The sequence below is a fragment of the Lathyrus oleraceus genome, chromosome 4 (assembly GCF_024323335.1).
Source record: "Lathyrus oleraceus cultivar Zhongwan6 chromosome 4, CAAS_Psat_ZW6_1.0, whole genome shotgun sequence".
Lineage (NCBI taxonomy): Eukaryota > Viridiplantae > Streptophyta > Magnoliopsida > Fabales > Fabaceae > Lathyrus > Lathyrus oleraceus.
This window is the reverse complement of record NC_066582.1, coordinates 419,135,486-419,154,489: the sequence shown is the minus strand read 5'-3', so window position 1 is coordinate 419,154,489 and position 19,004 is coordinate 419,135,486. Positions and strand designations below refer to the sequence as shown.

At 37.6% G+C, this 19,004-nt stretch overlaps 1 protein-coding gene across 1 annotated transcript; it reads left to right on the top strand.

Moving 5' to 3' along the window:
- Positions 1-6,870: 6,870 nt before the first annotated feature.
- Positions 6,871-12,414, top strand: LOC127137785 (uncharacterized). Its single transcript, XM_051064206.1, has 5 exons — positions 6,871-7,008; positions 7,145-7,201; positions 9,657-9,687; positions 10,004-10,545; positions 10,684-12,414. Exons 1-5 carry the CDS (start codon positions 6,871-6,873, stop codon positions 12,412-12,414), a joined length of 2,499 nt encoding a protein of 832 aa, XP_050920163.1.
- The last annotated feature ends 6,590 nt before the right edge of the window (positions 12,415-19,004 follow it).

Genomic DNA, 19,004 nt, shown 5'->3' with positions numbered 1-19,004 from the left:
AATACTAAAATGTAAGGAGAAGTTAGGTTTTAGAAACTCCTGGCATGCATAAAAAAGAAGTAGAAGGAGCAAAGGAAATTTTGGGAAGGAGAGTGGAGTCTATGAAGAGGAACCCAAAAGTTATTGGAATCATCATCTTTACTGTAATTTTAAGGTAGGGGAAATTGTCTACTAATGGGGTGACTTAGGCATGCATGATAGTGAGGATTCCTTACCCTCCTATCAGTGATGTAGGGGTTGTATGCTTTATCCTTGATTTTCCCCCTTTATCATATGATATGTATGATTTGGCGACTAAGGTTTGGGCAAAACTTTATTGGTGCGATTGTTGATAACTTTTTGTTTGTTTTTGCCTTGAGACCCAAAAATGGGATAAGTGATATTGTTTGTAGGGTTATATCTATGTGTTGATAATAATTTGATTGTATAATTGTTTTTAGGTTGATTGCTATTGAGTTGAGGTTTTGTCCTTGGGAATTCGAACGACCCTATTTGGATCGTTTGATTTCCCAAATGCGTGATTTTGAAACCCTATTATGTTTTCCCTAAAACTTCATTGAATCAATTATTTCAGAATTATTTCAGACATGGGTAGAAGGAGGATCATGCCATCCGTTATCATGGTTATTGTAAGCACTCTCAATGGCAACATGTCTATCTGAAATCAAACAGAGTTTGGCTTGTGGAGCGACATGTGTTCTGAGATGTCGAAGGAAGAAACCTTAACCACTAGCGGTTTCACCTTCAACCAGAGCAAAGGCAATGGGAAATACATTATTGTTGTCGTCTTGTGCAACATCCATAAGCAAAGTACCCTTATATTTTCCGTATAACCATTTTCCATCAATTTGAGTAATAGGTTTGCAGAATACAAAATCTTTGATGCACGATTCAAATGCCCAAAAGAGACGGTGAAAGATTTTATTTCCAGCACACAGGTTCCATCTGGCGTAAATGCTGGAAAATGTCTCCATAATTGCAACAGTTCCCGGTACGTATGTTTTTATGCCATAAAAATCGTGACAATTCTTTGTATGAATCCTCCCAGTTGTCGAATACTTGGTCAACAACCTTTGTCCTTGCAACCCATGCTTTCTTGTAAGATGAAGTATAATTATATCTTGTGACGATATGAAATATTATTATACTCACCTTCACTGATGTGTCTTTGTTAACAAGCGGCAAAATGTCTTGACATATCAATGCATCGCTTAATTTACGGTGATCTTGTTCAACATTAGTTTCAATGCAACTGTGAGGTGGGTCTACAAAAGCTATCTCCCAAGAGTCACTTCTCTTTTTGTGATACCCAGCCAACCGAAACATGCAAAGGGTGTTACGATATTCGATGACATACCTTCTCGAATCAATGCGTTTCACGGTGAATACTTGGTCAACAACCTTTGTCCTTGCAATCTATGCTTTCTTGTAAGATGGAGTATAATTATATCTTGTGACGATATGAAATATTATTATACTCACCTTCACTGATGGGTCTTTGTTAACAAGCAGCAAGCGGCAAAATGTCTTGACATATCAATGCATCGCTTTATTTACGGTGATCTTGTTCAACATTAGTTGCAATGCAACTGTGAGGTGGGTCTATAAAAGATATCTCCCAAGAGTCACTTCTCTTTTTGTGAGACCCAACCAACCTAAACATGCAAAGGGTGTTACGACATTCAATGACATACCTTCTCGAATCAGTGCGTTTCACGGTGAAATCAGTAGAGTTATTCATGTGAATTTTTTTGATAGCTCGCACACATTCTTATTTAGTGTGGAACATGTCTCCCACGTTTAACTCACCCTCTGATCGTGGATACGGGTTATAAAAAACATTGTTAGATGTTTCGTCGTCATGAAGATCCATGTTTGTCATATGTTGAGGCATATTATATACATGACTTGGAGGTAATGATGCTGGATGATCGTCATCTTCAATGTTGTTGTTCAACATATGATTGACCTGTGTCTCGGTCTATTCTTCCTCTTCATCATCGATGTTGACTTCTGCTTCTGCTGTTGGGTTGACTTCATCTGAGTTTTCTAAATCAAAATCATTAGATTCGACTTGATTAGTTATCTGAGATGTTGAGATGGTATACTTGGTTGAAGAGTAATATATAACTCAATACAGTTGCAACCAGAATGTTCGTGATTAACAAACATATATTCAACATATTCATCGTCCTGTACCTTTAGTGGGAAAATAACGCCTGCTTATTTCGAACTCGGGTCCACGAATTTGTACACATGGACCCGATGATTCAACCGTATGTCGAACTCGCCGGTTTTGGACATATAAGAAAAATAATGTCTTGGTCAGTGGATAATAAATTTATTCTAGCATTATGTGAAAGATGGCGTCCTGAGACACACACATTTTGGTTTCCAACCGGTGAATGTACCGTGATGTTAGAAGACGTCTACATGTTATTGGGACTGCCTATCGAGGGTAAGGCGGTAAATGGTAAAACCAACTATGCGAATTCAATTTGCATGGACCAGACAAAGACATATCTACATTTTTTGGATGTGCTGTTTTGCTTCAAGCATGGGGTTGGTCCAGACTACCGTCCCTAGCGCCCGTCAACAACAATCCATTCACATTCCCGTATGCACAAAAGTAAGTTCTTAAAAATGGACTATATTTACTTACTTTATCAATTATTATCTCTAAATAATATTTTTACTTTTATGGTACAGATGGTCGGCACATGGTATGAATTATAACAGATGTCCTAGACACTGTATTACCCAGTATCGCAATCTCTTGGATCACTTTCGAGCAACAAATGTATGGCCATTAACCTAATTATTTCGTAATAATTTGTTAATTTCTTCTACCAAATTTATAATCTAATATATGTTCACATTTCAGTTCATTTGGCGTCCATATCTAAATTTGGATCATGACCATGAAATCAACGGACAAGACACAACCGTTTGAACTGCATGCACACCGATCATAAGATTCACCACTGTGGAGATACACAATAGTGATCGTGTTAAATTGCAGTTCAGTATGCTTCAACACATCCCATATCCCTTGGCAAACCTAGGAGAATGGCATCTACGCAAAGTTAACGACCAATGGAACTTTAAACCATGACAAAGCTTCGCTAGATCTGAGCCGCAAATGGAAGCACCGCCAAGACCATGTCTTAACTAACACTATGATGTCAACTAAAGAAAAATCAAGTCGTAATTATATGGCTTGGTACAAATCGGTTGGATTTGAGTTTATCGTCGAGGATATGTACCTATACGACCCACGCCAGGCAACTTACACACTAGAAGGCTCAACATCTAACCCCTAACAACATTGTCAGATCGGCTACTCACAACCCCATATCCATCAAAATTTTCGATCCATAAACACACAAACCTACAACCCTAACATGCCAAACACCCAACGATAATACCAAAAGCATACCCCTTACCACCACCACCAACTAGATCATCAACAAGACATCCAACATCGCTATGCACCCAACACATCACCCTATTATAGCCGCCTTAGCCAGAACACTCAACGATCGTTTAACACCAATCGTCCCTCATCCTACCATAGCCAAGAAGGCAAAACATCTCAAAACCAAAACCTTCAACAACCATATGTCTATCAAACACCAAAACAATCATTTCAACCTTCCCTTGATGCATCATTCACACCAATGTCTCCCTTCAATCGTCGTGGTCGCCCTCCAACAACTCAAACACCGCCCAGCTACTCTGGTATGGGTCATGAACTCAGCTATGACGGTACCCCTTCGATGCATACATAAGACTACGCTGATTTGTTTGACTATCTCAGGCAATCTCCTGTAGTTGGTGGTGATGTTCCTGGGCCCTCAGATACTCAAACACCTGGGGTGAATCATCAACGTGGATTAGGGCCACGAGTTCGGGTAGCTAGGGGATGTGGGATCAGAGGCCGGTTAGGTGATCCCGGTTATCGATATTAGTCTTTTTTGTGTAAACGGGTATTAATATTAATATGAATTGGTCCGGTTTCGACTTTATCTATCATGTACAATGTTTTTCAAAAAAAAATACGAAACACACACAAGTGTCAGATCAATTGACGCCTCCTTTAAAACTTAACTCATAGGCGCCAATTGGATTGGCAACACAAGGTGGACTAGCCAATTCAATTGGCGCCTCCTCTCTAAGTTTAAGAGCATACGCCAATTTATCTAGCGTCTCCTCTTCAAAGTGGGGTAGTTTGAGATTTTTTTTTGAAAACTAGGTTATTTTGGTTTTTTTTAAAACCGGGTTATTTGGGTAAAAGTTTCTATTTACTAACAACTATATTATTATTTGAAATTATAGGTGTTTAAAGTCAAGACACCAAGGGATAAGACATCAATACACCAAGATACTAATATTTGATGTAATGATGTGTAAATTGCAGGTTGTTTTGTGCCATTTTAGTTTTGATGTGATATATCATTTTTTGTTCTTAATAGAAATTTGCCTTTGATATAATACAATTTTTGGTCTAATGCGGTTCAGAAATGAGTGCGTTGTTGTTTCTGGTCTGATACGATTAAGAAGAATTCATGTTAAAAAATTGGGAATTCTGTAAAATTAAAATATATGTATTAAACAAAACAAATAGATTCACAACAGTTGTTTAATACAATCGTTGTTATATGATGAGTGTTATCCAGAATAATAAACGTCAAATATGACGTTGTTGGGTATCGAACCCAAAACTTATAAATAATTGCACAACAGTTGATTAGTACAATTATTGTTATAAGTAGCTCGTTTTCTAGTTTACTACAAAGGACGATAAACTGTGGTTGTAAACTATATACGTATAATCTCACCCTACCTCACAATGATTAGTTAACTGTGATGGTAACTCTTTATCATATCAATTGTTATGAAATATATTTTTGTAGTAGTGTCATGTTCTTTTCGAATCCTTGTTATTGTAAGATTTTGTCCTCCATTTCCGTCCTCATGGATCTTTGCGAAATTCTATAAACTTAAAAAATATTATTTTTTAAACTAAATTAATAGTTAAAAATTTTAAAAAATAAATACATTATTTTGATAAATATTTAAAAAATTATTTATATTAGGCTATTGTATTAATATTAAATATTTATTATATATATTTTCTAAATTTCTTTATAAGATAAGTCATATAAAATTACAAATAAATCTATGAAATTTGAAATTATATATTAATTAAGAATATTATTTTAAACAGGACGAAGACATTACGAGTGAAGGATATATTCATTGTCCCTTATAATGTTTATAAACTATTTTTATCGTCTTACTAAAAAAAAAAGTGTGTTTATTTACCGTTGATCTTACTTGTTTATCGAAATTGGTCTTAGTAGTAGTACTCTTGTTTTTATGTTACATAATCATAAATCATAATCATAAATCATAATGATTATGCAAAACACATCATGTTATGCAGTTGGCTTTTTTGCCTAAATCTTTCCGATTTAGGTAAAAAGAAACTCATCTTTCCAATCTTAGATCACAAAAGCAACACGTTTCATTTATTTTTTAATCATTTATTAATCGCTATCTATATTTCTATCTTTATATCTATTTCTCTATTACTCCCTCCGTTCCTTTTTAAGTGTCATTTTTTGACTTTTTACACATACCAAGAAAGTTAATCATTATTGTTACTTTTCAAACAATAATTCTTCTTTTACCTATAATACCCTTAATTATTTATTACATTCACTTTACTTTTTCTCTCTCTCCAATCATTATCTAGGGATAATTTTGACAAAATTGCAATTAATACTACCTTAAACTTTGCAAGTGACAATTAAAAAGAAACAAATTTTTTACAAGAAAGTGACAATTATAAAGGAACGGAGGGAATATAATACAACTGGAAGTAATAAATGAAATACCAATTATAATTAAACATGTTCACGCTTTACCATCATTAACGTCAACTCTTATCCATTTGTTGTTGGCTCGAAATGTTTTTCAAAGGGAAGGGATGGGACATCATGAACAATTTGAAGGTTTCTTAGGCAGCGATACAACTTTATCTAAGACAGTTGTTGTGGTGTGGTACATTTGAGTGTGGACTATTTAGAAGATCAGAAATGAAAAGATTTTTCGAAAGAAAAAAAAATTGACGGGGAAAAATGGCAGAAGAGGCGAAAATGTATTTTCTAAAGGGTTTTATATTTAAAATTTAATATTATATCTTTGAAAATTTAAAAATGCCATTCATATATTTGGAGATATATCTCTGAATGCATCCAAAATAACGTCAAATTTCATTTTTTTGAGATCCATTCCATTTTGATCAAAATATAATTCAGAGTTGTATCTTCGTATGTTATTTGTGGATGTCCGGATATACATCTCTGAAATGACATCTGAAGTCTTTTAAAAAGTATTATAAGCGTGCTAATGGAAAGAGGAAATCTACCGTATAAAAAAGTGAAGGTTTTGGAAATCTTTTTTCTACCCTTGCTTCATCTTTCTACATGTCATCAAATGAAGGACATTTCAAGTCTTTTCTTTATCCTAACTATTGAATGCAATATGTTGAAAACCAACCATATTTATATTGGCTCTACTACCTTTATGACTCATATTGTCATATAATACTCTCATTTCAACTACTTCTCTTTACTGACATCGTTTGGTTTCTTCGATCACAGTGTCCGAGTAGCATGTCAAATCCCATATGCAACATTACCAAACCCAATGGACAGAGGTATTGGCTCCAAGTTTTGGTTTTTCTACACATTTTCCGCTTTCTAATTTTTCAAGTTTTAATTTCTTCACTCCTTCTCCTTCTCCGCCTTTGACTTGAATGCCCCATACACCTTCTACAACTGTAATCTTTGAGCATTCAACATGGTGAGACCATTCGACATGATAAACAACATCAATGACCGTAAAGAGTTGTGGAAGATCGGTGTAAAAGTTCACCACAAATGGAAGGTTTCTTCCACTTCAAAGGAGCATTTTGAGATGGCTGTTATTGACAAACATGTGAGTTTCAATCGTCTTTCTTAGATTCGTCTTACTTAACCATTTTTTTTTACATATTATTAGGTTTGCTTTTTGAGATTTACATTACTGATTTTTCCTCAATATGTTATATGTTTAATGGTGTTTATGGATTTAGGTTTTTTTTACGCTTTCGTTTCATGTTGTTAGACTGTTGATTTCATGTTGTTTTACGGTTTTTTTTCCTATTATTCGGTTTAGTTGTGAAAGATTATATTTTTCGTTTAATACATCAATATACTTTTTCTTTTCTTTTCCTAATGTTTTTCGTTGTGAACTGATGTTGTAACTCATGAATTTAAAGTTATCAGGTGTAAATTTTTATAATAGAGCCATTTCATAACGGTCCATGCTTTGTCACTTTATTGATAAAACTACTTTAAACATTACAAGGTCATGATATTCAAGTCAATTTTCCGACAATGCTTAGGCAAACTTTTGACTCAGCGTTATCAATTAACATGACTTGCACTATCTCAAACTTTCATGCTCAGCCTAACGATTTACTCTCCAGACCTACCAACCACAAGTATTTGTTGAAATTCACCGATGGAACAACCATATGAGATATTGACAAACACGACATCCATGACAAGGTCATTAACTTCACCTCATTTGCTGATATCATTTCAGGAAAATGGCAGAAGAATCTCCTTATAGGTATTGTTTATAATGACCTCATTTGGTGATACCATTTTGTGTTAAAATTTTGTTTCTGATGCCTTATTGCTTTTCATTTAAATAGATGTCACATGTATGGTTGACAGAGCCAGATACTCCCAGTCACAATCAGGGGGCAAGAAAGCGCAGGTTAACTGTTGGTGTAAGCCCTAGAGACCAATACTTTTGGTACTTGTATCGAATTATTTATTAATAATAAAAGGTTTTTTCTTTATTATGTTTGTTTAATAAAGTCCCTAGAATAGCTAGTCCGTTTAATGTATCAAGTGTGATTTAATCATGAGATCCCATTAAACATAAGGACACTATTATTAAAGTATCCGTAGTCGAGCTTTGTTGTAAAGTGGGATAACATTAAAGCATTAAGACTATCATGTATACAAACTGATGATCATATCTCATGGATAATGGATAAGGAGTTATCAAGTCTTAAACATAGGTATGAGTATTAAGAGTAATATTTATACTGGATTGACCCGATATGAGAATACTATATAGAATGTTATGCAAAGTGTCATAAGTTATTCTCATGGTGATAGTGGTGTATACCACCCTTCGATCTGAAACCATTATGGACCCTAGATGTAGAGTCGAGTGCCTTATTGCTGATCAAATATTGTCCGTAACTGGATGATAAAAAAGACAGTTGATGGGTACTCCACGAAGCATGTTGAGGGACATGAGTGACCTAGATGGAATTTGCCCATTCTGCGTAATAGGATAAATGTCTAAGGGCCCAATATTAAACTGGACAAGGATGACACGGTATATGCCTTGTGTTCAATATAGATGATCGGTCACCATTTTACTTGATTTTCATCATGTTCTCGGCCAAAAGTCATCAATGTGGTAACCCTTTATTTTGAGTTTTAGTGTTTGAGTTTTAAGTATTTCATATTTGAGTAGTTTTATGCTTATTTTGCTTTTGGTGTTAATTTAAGTTTTTAGATGCGTTTGATGTCGTTTCCATGGTATTGTGCATGTTTCAGAAGTAGTTGAAGAGTCGGAAGTGCCAAGGCAACAATGGAAGAGTTAAAGGAAAAAAAAATAAAAAATAGAATAAAAAATCCTGGAGCCAAACACGGCTCGTGTCTCCTGACACGGCCCGTGCTGCAAGCTCAGCTTCTTCCCATACAAAAACCAGAGAGCCAACACGGCCGGCCGTGTTGCTTAGCACGGCCCGTGTTGGCTAGCGCGCTGAATTTTTCCGATTTCCTATTTTCACTCATGAAGTGATCCCGAAGGGCAATTTTGACTTTTTGGCTTGGCTGTAATGTGTACTGTACTATTTAGACCTAAGAAGAGAAGAGAAAGGGGGACGAAGAAAAGAGAGCAATCAAGGTTTTTGGAGAACGGAGATCATCAAGCGCGGAAGCAATTGAAGATCGAAGCTATCCAATCTCTTGTAATGTTTAACCTTACATTTGTACTTTCTTTGAATATTATGATGAGCTAAACCCCCCGATGCTAGGGGGGTGTCCCTGAATTGCTTTTGTAATGAACCTTTTTCCTACAATTTTATGAATGTTTATGTTTTTATGAAATCAATTTATTATAACACGAGTGTAATGCTTGCCGTATTGGAAAATTAGGTATTGAATTGGAGGTAAAGGAGGTCTGACAAATCCCTTTATCACTATGTGTATAATAACATCACTAATTTCTCTTAGGAATGAGGATCTAATAGTGATGATGGGAAATTCTTGATATTCATACATGGGATTAATATTCTTTTGAATGGCTAAGGAATTGGGATTTAAAATTGAATGTTATTGGTTTCTGGCTAAGGAATTAGGGGAAACTACTCTTGAGAATCATATTGAATCATTCTAACATAGATGTCATAAAATAAGGATTAAGTTTATTTCAGAGCAATTCATACACCCCAGACCTAGCATGCTTAACTTTTCTGCATTCAAAATTCTCTATTTTTCCTTTATATTTTACAGAGCAAATTCACTCCTCACTTACCAACCAAAGGTTCTTTTGTTCAATTGAATCATTACCAACACTGATAGTTCCTACGCAGTCCTCGAGATCGATACTCAGGATAATTCCTTTTCATTACTACATCGGTAAAAATAGTACACTTGCTATTTTCCCGATCAAGTTTTTGGCGCCGTTGCCGGGGACTGCCAAACTATCTGTTAATAATTATTCAATTGGAATTTTGTTGCTCTGCAACTAAAATTTTACTTTATTTTATTTTATTTGTTTATTTTCCTTCGCTTATCCTACCAATCGTCTAATATTTTTATGCGAGGTAAGGCCTCAGCTGAATTTCTTTTTGACGCAGAACCAGAACGATCGTTGCGAGCACAAATCAGAAAAGCCAGACACGACAGACTGGAAGTGACAGAAGAACCGCTGATAGTTTCTGATTTTGAGAAAGAGGGAACCGTTTCAATTCATTCGGAACACTCTGATTCTGAAAATTCGGATACCGAGTCTGAAACTATGGCAGTTGCCCCATCTCCTGTGGAGAGACTATTAGGTGATTACGGGGGAGCTAATGCCCCGTTTGGAAGGATGACAATAGTGAATCAACCAGTCAATGTTGCCCACTTTCAATTTCACCCCTCGACGATACGGCAACTTGAAAGGAGACCTTTCTCAGGAAAAATTAACGAAGGTGCCAACAAGCATTTGCAGAGGTTTCTTACGATGACTACGTCGTTAAAGATTGAGGGGCATTTTGAGGAAGCTAAGAAGCTGGTCATGTTTCCGTTTACATTGTCAGAAGATGCTGAAGAGTGGTTCTACTCTTTACCTGCTGGAAGCATCACAACTTGGCAACAGATGGAGACAACGTTTCTCAACGAGTACTTTCCGGCTTCTGTATACATCCGAAAGAGGTACGACATAGTGAATTTTAAACAGAAAGAAGGAGAGTCACTTGGAGATGCGTATAAGAGGTTCAAACGATTGTTGGTTGCATGTCCTACTCATAATATGGATGCAACGGAGCAAATGCAGAATTTTGTAAATGGTCTTCGGCTGAAGACTAAGCAACTCATTAACACAGCAGCTGGTGGCTCAACCAATTTTACAACAGCCACTGGTATTAAAAAGATTATCGAAGCCATTGCAGCCAATGAGCACCTGGAGTTGTATGACCGCAGTGTTAGTCAACCCGAAGGGATAATTGACCTGAAATTGGCAAACCAAGTGGTGAAGATGGAAGATCAAATAGCAGCTGAAGTAGAAAGGAGACTGAAGAAGATGGCTATTGATACCCAAACTGTTGCACAGGTTCAACAGGTTCAACCAACTCACACTAGTAATTGCGAAATTTGTGGAGGACCTCATCTTACCGTACATTGCGTTGCTACCGCACAACAAATTGAGGAGATCAAGTTTCTTAGGCAGAACAACCCTTATTCAAACACATACAATCCGGGTTGGAAAAACCATCCTAATTTCTCATGGAAGGATCAACAAGGAAATGTGAAGAACCAACCACAGCAACAACAATTTCAACCTCAGCAACAACAACCGTATCAACAACATCAACAACAGTTTCAGCAACAGGTACCAAGCAAAGCTGATTGGGAGCTTGCCATTGAGAAGATGGCCGCTCAAAGCTCCCAATTTCAAGAAGAGACTCGGAGTAATTTAAAGAACACAAGTGCTTCAATTAAGAATCTTGAAATCCAGATGAGTCAGATAGCCCGACAACTAGCGGGCTCTCCACAACAGGGAGTTTTACCAAGTTCTACGGTTACTAATCCTAGAGAAAATATTCATGTGAATGTGGTGACCACAAGGAATGGTAAGTCAAAAGAAATACCTGAGAAGAGTTCTGAAGAAGAAGACTTATTGCTTGAAGTTGATCTAGAGATAAAAGAAAATGAGGTTGCAAATGAAGAGGTCACTCATGATGAACGAGTGGTTAAAGATAAAGTGATTGATCCAAAACCGTCCGTCAAACTGCCATTCCCAACAAGAAATAAGAAGAAAGGGCAGCATGAGAAAAACTTTGAGAAGTTCTTGGAAATGTTTAAAAAGCTTGAGCTAAACATTCCTTTCTTGGAGGCGCTTGAGCAAATGCCTACTTACGCAAAGTTCATGAAAGACATCATCTCGAAGAAGCGGACCATAGAGACTAACCCGATTATTCTAACGGAAACTTGTAATGCCATTTTGCAGGGTATGAAGGTTCCGGTGAAAAAAAAAGATCGAGGTTCTCTGACTATTCCGTGTGCCATTGGAGATAGATCCTTCAAGAAAGCTCTAATTGATTTGGGAGCGAGTGTAAGTCTTATGCCGTTGTCCATCTATAAGAGGTTGGGGATAGGAAAAATTCAAGATACAAGAATGACACTCCAGTTTGCTGACCACTCTGTGAAGAGACCTTATGGGATAGTAGAAGATGTGCTTGTGAAGATCGACAAGTTTGTGTTTCCAGTGGATTTTGTCATTTTGGAAATGCCGGAAGATGAAGAGATACCAATCATTTTAGGGAGACCATTTTTAGAGACCGGGAGATGTTTGATCGTCATAGAAGAAGGCACGATGACTTTGAAAGTGTATGATGAAGAGTTAAAAATTGATGTGCGAAACACCATGAAGTACAAGGATGAGGTTGCCACTAGTCAACATATTGAGACAATCGATCAAATATGTGAAAAGAAAAATTGCTTGACAACACAAAAATTACCCTTGGAAAGGGTATTGAGCTTATCAATTTTAACAAAGAGGAAGTAGTTAACGAGAAAGAAATGGAAGTATTAGCCATGACGGAAGCATCATCACCTTTTAAAGGTTATCGACACAACCGGTGGAAAGATTTAAGGCAACCCTTAGTGGAAGAAAAGAAAGATGAACAAAAGAAGGGAGCCGAATTGAAACAACTACCGGAGAACTTCAAATATGTCTTCCTCGACACAGAGAATTTGAAGGGAATAAACCCTACAATATGCATGCACAAAATTCTCATGGAAGATGATCACAAGCCGGTTGTCCAACCTCAACAACGACTTAATCCAGCAATGAAGGAAGTAGTCGGAAAAGAGGTGCAACACGGCCGGGCGTGTGAGCTAGCACGGGCCGTGTTGCTCAATTTTCAGAATCCAATACATTTTCCAGAGGAGCAACACGGGCAGCCGTGTGTGCCAACACGGGCCGTGTTGCATGCTTACATTTTTCCCATATATTTTCCAGGGGTGCAACACGGCCGGCCGTGTGGTCTAGCACGGGCCGTGTTGCAGTGCGTAACTCAGAATTTTTTTTTAAATTTAGAGACGTTGGAGTGGGGCCCACACGTCTTTAAATACCTTTTACCTCTCCCCCACTCACTTTTCAGCCACTTCATCTCCTCCAACCCTATTTTTCTCTCAAACCTCTCAAACTCCATAACCACATTCACTTTAAACCTCAACTTTCATCATCATCCAACCATTTTTTTTCAAAGTCCCTTCACAAAAGTTGGGCCGTTTCTCGCACTCTACACCGTGACGGTATTATTTTTCTCTATCTCCACTATTTTTTTCCGCTAACTTTTCAGGTGACCATTATGCCCCCCAAAAGAGCCGAGCGAGGAAAGGTTGTGGTAGAGACCTCAAGGTCGAGACAAAGGGCCCGGAGGATGCCGAATGCACACGGAATTATTTTTGAGGATGATGACCATGTTGAAAGGTACAAGACTCACCTTAAAAGGAAGCTTGTACCTACAAGGTATGTTTGTGATGATACTATGAGTGCTTTAGGAATTCTAGATGATGTATCTCAAATGTTCCACAATTTAGGTATTTTTGAATTTATGCATGCTGACGTGCCTTTTTATGAACGCATCACTCTAGAGTTCCTAAGCACTGTTAAATTTAAATTGGAAAAGAATTGGACTGGTCATGTTTATGAATATTTTGGTACTATGAGTTTCCGGCTTTATAACGAAGATTATTCGATGTCAGTTATTCAGCTTGGGCAATGCCTCCGGTTACCATTGGTAGGATCCGGGGCAGTGCCAAATGACTTTCCTGCAGGTTCCTTTTGGTCCTCTATTACAGGTTTACCACAGTACGAACCCCGGAGTGCAAAGGCATCATGGATTCAAAACCCGTGCTTCCGATATGCTCAAAAAGGGTTAGCGTTCACCTTGTTCGGATGAGGAGATAGTACAGGTGTAGCAGCAAAGCGGGAATTATATCTGATGCATGCCATGGTTAATGAGGAACCAGTGAATGCGGCGGCATTCGCCGCCGACCATTTAGGTACCATGGGGCGTGCCAGCTCAGGAGCCATTTCTGTGGGTGGTATGATAACACAAATTGCTGACTGGTGTGGGTGTAGGCCGGTGTTGGACGGAGAGACCTCGATGCAGGCGTTGGGTAAGCTTGACCTCAATGCCCTGTGCACGCAAGGAATGCTCGAACAAAGCCGTCATGGGTATGTGTTGGTAAGCCGGACACGCCGGCTGTTCCGCTTACCGAACACTGATAAAACTAATGTTGATAGCAATGAGAATTGGTTGTATACTTCTGTTAACCCCGAAGAGGCGGGAGAAGATGATTTTCGTGCAGGTGAAACGATGGAGGAAGATGCACCGACAAGGGAGAGGGGTGTTCCTCACCCTCACACCTCTCACCACCGAGGTATGAGAGCCTCCTCTGCTGGATGGATACCCATGGACATGGATCAGTTCCGTGTCGAGCAGGCTCGCCAGGGAGCGGAGATTGATCGGATCGTGACAGAGCAGCTCCGTCAAGGGGCTGCCATTGATGATATTCAAAGGATGATGCAACAGATGATGTTGCAATTTCCACAGCACCCTCCTCCGCAGTAGGCACTGTAAGTCCCTCTTGCATTTGGATTTAAACATTGGGGTCAATGTTTAGTTCAAGTGTGGGGGGGTTCCTTTCATTGTTTTAATTTATTTTCCGTTTTGGTTTTTCATTTTTTTAAGTTAACTTTGATTTCTTTTATTTTCAACTGTTTGGATGTTGGGTTACAGATTGATGGATAAAAACCAGAGGCGTGATGGAAGGATGGTTAGTGGATGAAAGACACAACCCGAACTTACTCTCCCGAGGCACCCTGGAAATTTATGCAGCCGAAGAAAAACTATGGTTGGACACAGTGGGATGAAAGCTGGATTGAGATAGAAGTATGGTACACCTGAACCAAAAAGAAGCTACATTACACAGAGAGTGCTTTGGAACCTGCAAGTTTACCCCACATGGTGAGATTACAAAAAGCCAAATACTAAGAGATCATCATGAGAGTTAATCCAGGTATGACTCTATCGCTCTGGTTTTGCGTACGTTCTACTGACATAGCACTGCATTATGACACACACTGAGGCACATTTTTGTTGTTTAACCTTGAGCCTTTCCAGCCACCCTTGTACGTTTTATCCGTTGCGAACCCCTTTGAGCCTTTAACCATTTTGTTTGTTTGTAAACCGCTTATGTTACCCTATGGCCAGAAAAAGAAAAAAATATAATAATCTCTTCTACCCTTGCTCGGCATAAATGTTGTGGATTTTGGAAACTGTGTTGAATTCTAAGTTTGGGGTGGTAAATCTAATACAAAAGGGACAAGTGTGCGAAAAATTGTTACAAGAAAAGAGAAAAGAAAAAAAAAATTGGAGGCTTTTTGAATGCTCCGGAAAAAGAAAAAAAAAAGAGAAAAGAAAAATAGAACTCATAAAAATGCACCTGTCCCAATTGAACGACTTGATTACATTTGAAATACTCAATCAGTTGAGTAAAGTTAAATAGTCGATGTCGAACCCCTTTATATCAAAATAAGCACAGGTACAAGAAAAATAACATGAGTGCCGAGCCCAAAAACCCCTTGTGTATCCGTTTGTTGTTTATCCCACCTGTCCTAAGCCCCGTTACAACCCTAAGTCCTCCTAAAGTGTGTGAATTATGTTTGTGCAATAGAAGTAGAATTTATTCAAAATCTAAGAGTCGATATTGCATATACTGAGTCTTTAGTGCTAACCCTGAGAGATTGTGTGAGATGTATGAAAAGCTTGCAGGTAAAGAGGTGCTGGACTGTGAGGTGTAGCGGATAGTTCGGATCGGGTGGCCAACGTCTTGACCATGAAGGTAGGAAACTCGGTGCGAATAACATCGGCTGTATAGTGGTGAAAAGGAATTCTGGGGTGACCTCTATTTGTTGTCTCTTGCATCACTTGAGGACAAGCAATGAGATAAGTTTGGGGTTGTGATCGGTCACCATTTTACTTGATTTTCATCATGTTCTCGGCCAAAAGTCATTAATGTGGTAACCCTTTATTTTGAGTTTTAGTGTTTGAGTTTTAAGTATTTCATATTTGAGTAGTTTTATGCTTATTTTGCTTTTGGTGTTAATTTAAGTTTTTAGATGCGTTTGATGTCGTTTCCATGGTATTGTGCATGTTTCAGAAGTAGTTGAAGAGTCGGAAGTGCCAAGGCAACAATGGAAGAGTTAAAGGAAAAAAATAAAAAATAGAATAAAAAATCCTGGAGCCAAACACGGCCCGTGTCTCCTGACACGGCCCGTGCTGCAAGCTCAGCTTCTTCCCATACAAAAACCAGAGAGCCAACACGGCCGGCCGTGTTGCTTAGCACGACCCGTGTTGGCTAGCGCGCTGAATTTTTCCGATTTCCTATTTTCACTCATGAAGTGATCCCGAAGGGAAATTTTGACTTTTTGGCTTGGCTGTAATGTGTACTGTACTATTTAGACCTAAGAAGAGAAGAGAAAGGGGGACGAAGAAAAGAGAGCAATCAAGGTTTTTGGAGAACGGAGATCATCAAGCGCGGAAGCAATTGAAGATCGAAGCTATCCAATCTCTTGTAATGTTTAACCTTACATTTGTACTTTCTTTGAATATTATGATGAGCTAAACCCCCCGATGCTAGGGGGGTGTCCCTGAATTGCTTTTGTAATGAACCTTTTTCCTACAATTTTATGAATGTTTATGTTTTTATGAAATCAATTTATTATAACACGAGTGTAATGCTTGCCGTATTGGAAAATTAGGTATTGAATTGGAGGTAAAGGAGGTCTGACAAATCCCTTTATCACTATGTGTATAATAACATCACTAATTTCTCTTAGGAATGAGGATCTAATAGTGATGATGGGAAATTCTTGATATTCATACATGGGATTAATATTCTTTTGAATGGCTAAGGAATTGGGATTTAAAATTGAATGTTATTGGTTTCTGGCTAAGGAATTAGGGGAAACTACTCTTGAGAATCATATTGAATCATTCTAACATAGATGTCATAAAATAAGGATTAAGTTTATTTCAGAGCAATTCATACACCCCAGACCTAGCATGCTTAACTTTTCTGCATTCAAAATTCTCTATTTTTCCTTTATATTTTACAGAGCAAATTCACTCCTCACTTACCAACCAAAGGTTCTTTTGTTCAATTGAATCATTACCAACACTGATAGTTCCTACGCAGTCCTCGAGATCGATACTCAGGATAATTCCTTTTCATTACTACATCGGTAAAAATAGTACACTTGCTATTTTCCCGATCAATAGACATAAGGGCAAAAGGGTAATTGTACACATAAGTATTATCACAAAAGGATTTGTCATATCACATGATATTTTCGTGTCTTGGGTAGCAGTGATGTGTTGCTAGATACCACTCACTGTTTATTATGTTAAATATGTAATTTAATATAATTGGCAATGTCGCGAGAACCTACATGGTCACACACAAAAGGACGAATTGATGAGAGATAGAGTGAATAAGGAATACCGTAAGGTACGGTACACTTAAGTGAATTGTAGAACATCGTAAGGTACGATGCACTTAAGTAGAATACGAAATATGGTAAGGTACCATGTACTTAAGTGATTTTGGTATATCATAAGATATGAGCTACCTACACTTAAGTGAGCTTTTTAGCTTACAAACCACATAAGTGATTATATAAATAGAACCCTTATGCAGAAGCATTTGTTCATTTGAAATTTCGTTTCTCTCTCTCTCTCTCTCTCTCTCTCTCTCTCTCACACACACACACACACACACACACACACACACACTCAAAGCCTTCATTCGTAGCAGCTAGGACTGAGATTGAAGGAATTCGTTCGTGTGGACTGAGTAGAGGCGTTGTCATTCAACGTTCGTGATCACTCCTTAGATCTGCATCAAAGGTTTCAATTGCCACAAGAGGTAACAATTCTATCACTGATCATGCCCATTCTAAGGATCACTAAAGGAGAAAATTTTAATTTTCGTTGCGTTTTGGATCGCTATTCTCCTTTATTAACTTGGTCTTGAAATATTTGGGGTATGTCAAATAATGTTAGTGACTTGCTTTTCAAGCTACCGTGTTGTAAATGTTTTATTTTATGCTAACTTGCTTTGTTTCACAACATAGCGACAACACCTTAAATTGTACCCTATGGGAAGCATACTCTTTGGAGTTCTTTGATTACAAACAAAACTAACTAGATACTTCGACACCAATGGTTATTCTACTGTAATGCACAAAAGTTAAGGAAGAAGGTTATCCATCCTTACATGATTCTGCCCAATTAAACATTGACACATCTCATTAAACGTTTTTTTGTAAGGAAATATCCTCTTGCTATAACAACACCTATAATGTTACCAAGATCCATATCAACGATGATATATCTGACATAAAATATTTTCTTAATAGGTAACCTCACTATTAAATTAACACGGCTTGAGGACTATCACTGGTGACTTTTATGTTTTGTACTTATTTTGGGATATTTCACATAAATGCAGGTTACCTAAAGACTCAATTATAGAGAAATATGTAAACAACTTCAGAACTCACACTCGTGAATGGTCACATCAATCTTCAATATCTCAGCTCACTCCTTCTAAAAAATCTATGTCAAAGGTTGTCCAACTACCACTGGAACAAATTATCAAATTACCGGCGGTTAAAAACAATGCTTTCTTAGTGGTGAATTTTATGTCTTCATTTATTTGTATTGACATAACTCTTTCTATCTTGATTTCTACAAATCACATTCTGTGTTACAGTTGCAACGACTGAAAAACTCATAGCTTCACCTCACGGTTGGTACTATAAAGCTTTCCATCAATATCCTCAAATTACAAAGGGAGACAAGCCACTATTTCTCTGCAGGGATGGACATCGAACTGAAGCTGAAATATGGAGGTTCACAGTTCCCTCAAACATTCCTAACTCTTATGATTGTAATTCCACATGTTTCAAACTGACCTTTGTTTGCATTGTAGGTATAAGATAGAAATATAAGTAGTTCATAATGGCCGTTGTGGGAACTTTGTGTTCTGGGACCATGAATATGCCAAACTTTTACAAAT